The sequence below is a fragment of the Myotis nattereri genome (assembly GCF_964212035.1).
Source record: "Myotis nattereri genome assembly, chromosome: 3".
Taxonomy (NCBI): Eukaryota; Metazoa; Chordata; class Mammalia; order Chiroptera; family Vespertilionidae; genus Myotis; species Myotis nattereri.
This window is the reverse complement of record NC_138077.1, coordinates 27,920,744-27,929,994: the sequence shown is the minus strand read 5'-3', so window position 1 is coordinate 27,929,994 and position 9,251 is coordinate 27,920,744. Positions and strand designations below refer to the sequence as shown.

At 45.8% G+C, this 9,251-nt stretch overlaps 2 protein-coding genes across 2 annotated transcripts; both read left to right on the top strand.

Annotated features, from left to right (window-relative positions):
- Window positions 1-225: 225 nt before the first annotated feature.
- Window positions 226-3,688, top strand: LOC308515318 (F-box only protein 31-like; the record flags this gene model as incomplete). The annotated part of the gene is made up of 2 exons (XM_081085957.1): window positions 226-1,628; window positions 3,634-3,688. 2 exons carry the CDS (start codon window positions 226-228, stop codon window positions 3,686-3,688), a joined length of 1,458 nt encoding a protein of 485 aa, XP_080942083.1.
- Window positions 3,689-4,126: 438 nt separating this feature from the next.
- LOC308515317 (F-box only protein 31-like) lies at window positions 4,127-5,668 on the top strand (the record flags this gene model as incomplete). The annotated part of the gene is made up of 2 exons (XM_081085956.1): window positions 4,127-5,226; window positions 5,389-5,668. The coding sequence occupies 2 exons, from the start codon at window positions 4,127-4,129 to the stop codon at window positions 5,666-5,668; spliced, it is 1,380 nt and encodes a 459-aa protein (XP_080942082.1).
- Between the last annotated feature and the right edge of the window lie 3,583 nt (window positions 5,669-9,251).

Here is a 9,251-nt window from a genome sequence, read left to right as displayed (position 1 = left end):
CATATCCATACAGAAATCAGATTAGTTACTGCCTGGGCTTAGGGTGGGAGTACAGGGAGGGGGCACGGGAAAGGGATGGGACTGTTAATAAGTATGGGTTTAAAATCCTACAATTGGTTCCTCCCTGAGGGGGCGTGGCTAGGCCATGAGGGGCGTGGCTAGACCCAGCTTAAAGCCAGCTGAGGAGCAGCAGCCCACACTGTGGTGGCTGTTACAGGTAGAGGCATGGAGGAGTGCGCTTGCATCTGCGGCTTGAGCTCTTTGCAGGGATGTCGATGTCCTCAGCAGCTCCAAGGCCCAGCTGAGATGGCAGCGGCTGAGGGCAAGCCTGCCCCCGCTCTGGCCCCTGCACAAAATAAACTCGAGGCTGACAGGGCAGCTGGGTGCTGTTGGGGGAGTGGAGGAATCCAGAGCCCCATGCGGCCCCCACTGCCCCTGCACTGCTCTCTGCAGGACCTGCCAGTGGAGATGCTGGTGGAGATCTTCGCCCAGCTCCCCGGCACCGATCTGCTCAGCCTGGCCCAGGTCTGCACCAAATTCCAACACATCCTGCACACCGACAGCATCTGGAGACGGCGCTGCTGCAAAGAGTTTGGCCTTCCTGAAGACTTGCAGAACCTGGAGATGATCGGTATGTCTTATCGAGAAGTCTATTTGAAGCTGTTCCACCCATACAGACACATATTGGGATTGTGGCAGCTAGATAATGACTATAGAGGAAATAAAGGACTGCTGAATGTCGTGGTGGATGGTGTATGCATTACTGGCTGGATGTACAGGCCTGGCCTTAACACCCATGTGCATGGCCCAATACGTTTCCAGCGCTCTTTCAGAATTCGCCTGACAGAGAGGAAATCAGCCGCGGTGGAGTGCATGGCAGGCCGCCTCAGCAGACCCCACCACCGCCACATGCAGATTTGGAAGGACAGGTTCACCATGCAGTGCAAGAAGACAGACCGCCCAACCTATTTACCAAGGTGGCTAAGGAGAGAAAGGAGGCCGGGACTGGTGCAAAAGGACAGACATCACTATGACTGCCTGACCTCCAGACGCCTCTACCTCCCGCCCCACCAACCGGACGACTTCATCAGGCCAGGCCTCTTCCAAGGCAACTGCGATATCTACGGCCTAACGATTGTCATGCTCAGCTTCCATGGGAAGTATGCCAGCGTCACCCAGATCATCGGAAACTCCATCGAGAGGTTAGAGATCCACCTCATGCCCCGCATCCAGCTGCCAGGTGGCGAGTTCTTCCGCAACTTCAAGGAGCTCTCCAGCGTGGTCAGGAAGATTGACAAGCAGGTGATCTGGGAGCAGCAGCAGCAGCAGCAGCAGAAAGAAGACAGGACTGAGGAAAGCGAGGGTCATGGATGGCAGAGCCGTGCCCAGCCCAGCGTCAGGGAGTTGGGGGCTGAAGCTTGGGAGGAGCAGCCTGTTCCGTTTGTTCTGCCTGTGGGCGTGTACTCAAGAGCCCGGAACTACCCTCGAACCTGCAGGATGTGTTTCTATGGGGTGGACACTGTTACCTCAGATGGCTTCGACTACCCCAGGGGCTTCCCTGGAGTCTTCATCCTGTTCGATGAAAACCACTTCGGGTTCATCTGCCTGTATATGAAATACTTCATGCTGTACTGCAGAGTCCAGAACACCTTCCAGAATGTGGAGGCACCATCCCCACAGGCCTTCCTGGAGATGCTCAAGAACATTCAGTACTAAAATTAACAAATAAACTGATCATGACTTTGGATAACTCAATGAACTGCTAATGTGACCTGGACAATCATTTTGTTGAGTGTGTTTCCCTCCACGTCCAATATATATTTTATTGATTTTTTTACAGAGAGGAAGGGAGAGAGATAGTTAGAAACATCGATAAGAGAGAAACGTCGATCAGCTGCCTCCTTCACACCTCCCACCGGGGATGTGCCTGCAACCAAGGCACATGGCCTTGACCTGAATCTAACCTGCGACCCTTCAGTCCGAAGGCCGACGCTCTATCCACTGAGCCAAATTGGTCAGGGCCAGACTTTTTATGTATTAATTATGTGCCTGAATTGCTCTGTCATCTTATTTCTAAAGGAAAGCAACTTTGTTTTTTTAGAATTCGTTACAATAAAGTTAATAACTGCACCAATAAATGTCTACTAGTCTTTTATTTTATTTTAGTGTTTGTTGAGTTTTCTTTTCAAGTGAACCACCACTGATAAAATGAATCAGAGGAAAAAATAGGGAATAGAATAAAAAGAATGAGAATATTCTATTTTTTTCCCCTCTAACCATAGCAGCAGTCTCTGTCTATCCTTTGATCTATTCACCTGCCTTTGACCTTCCTACACAGATTTCTTCCTAGGGTAGAGGCATCTCTGGCTCTCTCAATCCTGGGAGAGAAAAGATGATTGTATCTCTACACTAGCCAATCAAGCCCTCCTAGTGCCAAACACCAGCTGCACTCACATTCCTAGGTTCTCCTTGACCCACCAGATACACATGTACCCTTGGAGACCGTCCCTCAAAATCCCATCAATGCAGGATCCTAAAAGACGAGTCTTTACACCCATTACCCAGTTACATACCAATAATAATATAGGGATATTCTTCAAAGGAGGGATTGAGAAATTTTAGTGTTTAAATGATCGAAGTCAGTGTCTGTGTTAGGTGGAATTTACACCCTTCTATCATATAAACCACCCTAAATGTCTATTCCTGACAAAAGGCAGATCAAATTCCTCCCAGGGCACTAAAAGGACCCTCCAAAGTTGAGAGTGATTCTCTGGTAGGAATCCAGAAAAATGGAGAGATGGGATCTAGCTGCTCTCAACATGAGAATGGAAGCCTGTCTGAATGGGCAGGGCCAGTCTCAGCCCATAGAAAAATTATGTTCATACTGGGCAGATCCTGTGAACTTTTTTTGAGGGCATCCATTCACCCAAGGAACTAGCAAGGTTAGTCACTTGAAAGTGAAGAACTCAGGTCAACTGAAAGTGAAGAACTCAAGTCCATCCTTGCTCACATGTAGGAGCCCATTCCTACCAGGGGCCTGAGAGATTTGGCAGAGGCTGGGTGAAGGCTGAGCATAGAATAGATCTCCCTTATGGAGTTCAAGGTCAAGTCAACCTACAGTTAATAACTGCTCGAAACTATGATAAAATACCACTCAACACTCACTAGGATTCCTATAATATAATTTTTTAAAAAGCATTCATGCTGAAACTGGTTTGGCCCAGTGGATAGAGCGTCAGCCTGCGGACTGAAGGGTCCCAGGTTCAATTCTGGTCAAGGGCATGTAGCTTGGTTGAGGGCACATCCCCAGTAGGAGATGTGCAGGAGGCAGCTGATCGATGTTTCTCTCTCATCGATGTTTCTAACTCTCTATCTCTTTCCCTTCCTCTCTTTAAAAAATCAATAAAATACATTTTAAAAAAAGCATTCATGAGCATGTTTAAAAGTTGGGCCCATCGTACATTGCTTTTGGAAATGTGAAATAGTGAGGCCACGTTGGAAAACGTTTTTGGCAGTTCCTCAACATGCTAAGCATAGAGTTACCAGATGACCCAGAAGTTCCACTTCTAGGTACATACCCAAAAGAAATGGAAACATGTTTACACAAAAAAAACTTGTACACAATGTTCGTAGCGGCGTTATTCATAAGAGCCTCAAACCGGAAACCACCCAAATACTCATCAACTGATGAATGGGTAAACAAAATGTGGTATACCCATACACTAGAATATAGCATACATAAAACTTTAAAATGTTATGCTAAGTGAAAGAAGCCAGTCACAAAAGACCAGATATTATGACTGCAGTTATGTGAAATGTCGTCTCCCCCCCCCCCCATCATCCCACCCACCTTCTCCCCCCAACCACCCCCCATCCTCACCCATAGGCATATCTCTGGAGGCATATCCATACAGAAATCAGATTAGTTACTGCCTGGGCTTAGGGTGGGAGTACAGGGAGGGGGCACGGGAAAGGGATGGGACTGTTAATAAGTATGGGTTTAAAGTTCTACAATTGGCTCCTGTCTGAGGGGGCGTGGCTAGGCCATGAGGGGCGTGGCTAGACCCAGCTTAAAGCCAGCTGAGGAGCAGCAGCCCACACTGTGGTGGCTGTTACAGGTAGAGGCATGGAGGAGTGCGCTTGCATCTGCGGCTTGAGCTCTTTGCAGGGATGTCGATGTCCTCAGCAGCTCCAAGGCCCAGCTGAGATGGCAGCGGCTGAGGGCAAGCCTGTGCCCGCTCTGGCCCCTGCACAAAATAACCTCGAGGCTGACAGGGCAGCCGGGTGCTGTTGGGGGAGTGGAGGAATCCAGAGCCCCATGCGGCCCCCACTGCCCCTGCACTGCTCTCTGCAGGACCTGCCAGTGGAGATGCTGGTGGAGATCTTCGCCCAGCTCCCCGGCACCGATCTGCTCAGCCTGGCCCAGGTCTGCACCAAATTCCAACACATCCTGCACACCGACAGCATCTGGAGACGGCGCTGCTGCAAAGAGTTTGGCCTTCCTGAAGACTTGCAGAACCTGGAGATGATCGGTATGTCTTATCGAGAAGTCTATTTGAAGCTGTTCCACCCATACAGACACATATTGGGATTGTGGCAGCTAGATAATGACTATAGAGGAAATAGAGGACTGCTGAATGTCGTGGTGGATGGTGTATGCATTACTGGCGGGATGTACAGGCCTGGCCTTAACACCCATATGCATGGCCCAATACGTTTCCAGCGCTCGTTCAGAATTCGCCTGACAGAGAGGAAATCAGCCGCGGTGGAGTGCATGGCAGGCCGCCTCAGCAGGCCCCACCACCGCCACATGCAGATTTGGAAGGACAGGTTCACCATGCAGTGCAAGAAGACAGACCGCCCAACCTATTTACCAAGGTGGCTAAGGAGAGAAAGGAGGCCGGGACTGGTGCAAAAGGACAGACATCACTATGACTGCCTGACCTCCAAACGCCTCTACCTCCCGGCGCACCACCCGGACGACCTCATCAGGCCAGGCCTCTTCCAAGGCAAATATGATCCCTACGGCACAATGACTATCATGCTCAGCTTCCATGGGAAGTATGCCAGGGTCACCCAGATCATGGGCAACTCCATCGAGAGGTTAGAGATCCACCTCATGCCCCGCATCCAGCTGCCAGATGGCGAGCTCTTTCGCAACTTCAAGGAGCTCTCCAGTGTGGTCAAGATGATTGACAAGCAGGTGATCCGGGATCAGCAGCAGCAGCAAGAAGAAGGGACTGAGGAAAGCGAGGGTGATGGCTGGCAGAGCCCTGACCAGCCCAGTGTCAGGGATTCCGGGGCTGCATCTTTGGAGGAGCAGCCTATTCCGTTTGTTCTGCCCGTGGGCTTGCACTCAGGAGACCGGAACTACCCCTAAACCTGCAGGATGTGTTTCTATGGCGTGGAAATTTTTACTGATATCTTAGACTTAGGTGCCTTCGACTACCCCAGGGGCTTCCCTGGAGTCTTCATCCTGTTCGATGAGAACCACTTCGGGTTCATCTGCCTGGATATGAAACACTTCATGTTGTACGGCAGAGTCCAGAACACCTTCCAGAAGGTGGAGGCACCATCCCTCAGGCCTTCCTGGAGATGCTCAAGAACATTCAGTCCTGACCCCCTGGGAGGAGCAGCTTGCATGCACTTTGAAGATTTGACCTTCTGACCAGGTTACCCACCTCAGTTGGGTTTTTTAATCCTCACCCGAGGATATTTTCCCATTGATGTTTAGAGAGAGTGGGGGAGAGAGGGAAAGACAGAAATAATTGATGTGAGAGAAACACATCTGTTGGTTGCCTCCTGCCTAAGCCCGGACCAGGGCCAGGCCGGGTAGGAGCCAGCAATTGAGGTAGAAATAAACCTTAGACCAGTGGTCTCAACTTTCCTAATGCTGCGACCCTTTAATACAGTTCCTCATGTTGTGGTGAACCCAATTTCATTGTTACCAATTGAATATAATTAAAGCATAGGGATTAATCACACACACAAAAAAGAATGAATACATTTTCTCATTATGCGGGTTAAAATGGTTATTGCTGCAATATTTGCAGCAGTATGAATAGAATATAAATGCATGTGTGGTTTTCATAAAAATGGAAGTTTAATGGTTTATACTGTACTAGAAATTACATCTATAGTATGTGACACTTTTATGCTTTGGGTCACTATAGCAAATGTGAAATAAGTCAAATGCTTCTGAACTGTCATAAAATGCTAACAATTTTGCATGCGTTAGTAAGCTCATTCAGATTTTTAGTGAACTGCTGTTCTTCAACTTCACAAAAATTCTTCAGTGTATCATTGCAGGTAAATTCAAATCCTTTGGAATAGAATCCCTTTCCTATTTCATCAAAATCCCTATCCCAACGTTTCTGATATCTTCAGATTTTTGGGGGGTAGAGGTTAAATTGTCTCATTAATGAATCAAGTATAATGCTTGCAGTTGTATAATGAAAAACTGGTCCCAAATCTTTTATTAAGTGAAAACCTATATATCTTAATCTTTAAAATGACTTGTGGGAACTTAGTTCCAGAATGAGGATAGAAAGATTAGGGTAGAGGGCTTTTTCCATATCCAGACTCAATGCAACTAGGTTTGTCCTTATTCATTCAGGTAGGTTATTTGACTGTTTCCTTATCTATTAAATTATAGTATTCTTTAAAAGTAATTAATAATATCATAAATAAAATTAGATCAATTCTAGATAGAGGCAGGAGAGAACAACCCCAGTTTCAGATTTGAAGTAAAAAAAATAAAATAAAATAAAGGTTGAAGATATAGTCTGGTAAAATTTTTTTTCTTCTGACCTTTGCATCATTTGTGATCAATGCTCTCTGCTAAGCTGAGTTAAATTTGTTTTGCACTTTGCATTTTATGTGTAAACATTAACAGCTGATGTCCAGGCTAATTCACATGAGAGTATTTAACCTATTCACAACTAATGCAATAACATTTCGGTACAAATAAAATACTCTCCCACTGCATTTTTAAAAAAACAGAAAAACTGCAATTACATCATAAACACATACATACTATCAAATACTTTTGATAACAGTATAGATACTCTGTAAAGTACTATACACATCTATAAATAGAAAGAGCAATGAATCTGCGATAATTTTAAATCTTAAAGAATAGCGTTCTATGAACCTAAAAATAAGAATTAAACCTAAGAAGAAACTATATGCATAAATGTATTCAAAATAAATTTTCTGTTATCCTTCCATTATTTTATGTTTGTTATTAGAAAGCTAGAGGCCCAGTGCACAAATTCGTGCATGGGTGGGGTCCCTTGGCCTGGCCATCTTGCCCAGTTTCGATCAGAGCTGGTGGGAGGAAGGGACCAGCTGCAGGAGGTTGGCTGTGGGAGTGCACTGACTACCAGGAGGCAACTCCTGCACTGAGCATCTGCCCTCTGGCGGTCAGTGCACGTCATAGCTAGTCGCCAGCCAGTCATGTAACATGGAGGTCTAAGATTATTGATAGGTTTCTAACTTAAACAAGTTAGAAGTCACATTTTCATTGAAAACTATGGAATTTAAAATTCCATTAATATATTTTAAAATATTATTTCCTTGCTGTCTGCTGTATACATTTTCATTTTGGCTTGCTGTTTTTTTTTTTCTTCCTGTTTTTTTTTTTTTTTTTTTTATTGTTTAAAGTATTACAAAGGGTATTACATATGTGTCCTTTTTTTTCCCCACCCTTGACAATCCCCTGGCCTCCCCTACCCCCCAGTGTCTTATGTCCATTGGTTATGCTTATATGCATGCATACAAGTCCTTTGGTTGATCTCTTACCTCCCTCCCTCCTGCCCCCCAACCCTCCCCGGCCTTCCCGCTGCAGTTTGACAATCTGTTTGAGGCAGCTCTGCCTCTGTATCTATTATTGTTCAAAAGTTTATAATGGTCTCTATTATCCATGAATGAGTGAGATCATGTGGTATTTTTCCTTCATTGACTGGCTTATTTCACTTAGCATAATGCTCTCCAGTTCCATCCATGCCGTTGCAAATGGTAAGAGTTCCTTCTTTTTTACAGCAGCATAGTATTCCATCGTGTAGATGTACCACAGTTTTCTAATCCATTCATCTACAGATGGGCACTTAGGCTGTTTCCAGATCTTAGCTATGGTGAATTGTGCTGCTATGAACATAGGGGTGCATATATCCTTTCTGATTGGTGTTTCTGGTTTCCTGGGATATATTCCTAGAAGTGGGATCACTGGGTCAAATGGGAGTTCCATTTTCAGTTTAATGAGGAAACTCCATACTGTCTTCCATAGTGGCTGCACCAGTCTGCATTCCCACCAGCAGTGCACGAGTGTTCCTTTTTCTCCACATCCTCTCCAACACTTGTCGTTTGTTGATTTGTTAATGATAGCCAGTCTGACAGGTGTGAGATGATACTTCATTGTTGTTTTGATTTGCATCTCTTGGATGATTTGTGACTTTGAGCATGTTTTCATATATCTCTTGGCTTTCTGAATGTCCTGTTTTGAAAGGTGTCTATTTAGGTCCTTTGCCCATTTTTTGATTGGATTGTTTATCTTCCTTTTGTTAAGTTGTATGAGTTCCCTATAAATTTTGGAGATTAGGTCCTTATCAGATATGATATTGGCAAATATTTGGCTTGCTTTTCTATTCTTTCTCTATTTAAGAGATACATGGACAGCCCTAGCAGGCTTGGCTCAGTGGATAGAGTGTCAGCCTGCGGACTGACGGGTCCCAGGTTCGATTCTGGTCGAGTGCACATGCCTGGGTTGTGGGCTCATTCCCCAGTAGGGGGTGTGCAGGAGGCAGCCAATCAATGATTCTCTCTCATCATTGATGTTTCTCTCTCTCCTCCTTTTCTTTCTAAAATCAATAAAGAAATATATTTTTTTTAAAAAGAGACACATGGACAAAATGTCAGTTAATTAATGAATCTATAGAATTTGTTCTGTTTATTCTAATCTATACTAATAAAAGGGTAATATGCTAATTAGACCAGACGTCTTCCAGAGACCTTCCGGACATCCTTCTGGACAAATTCATGGTGGTGGGGCCGAGGCAGAGGCAGTTAGGGGTGATCAGGCCGGCAGAGGAGAGCAGTTAGGGGGGTCAGGTCAGCAGGCAGGTGAGCAGTTAGGAGCCAGCAGTCCCGGGTTGTGAGAGGGATGTCCAACTTCCAGTAGTTGGACATTCCCCAAGGGGTCCTGGATTGGAGAGGGTGCAGGCCAGGCTGAGAAACCATACCCCTGTAAATGA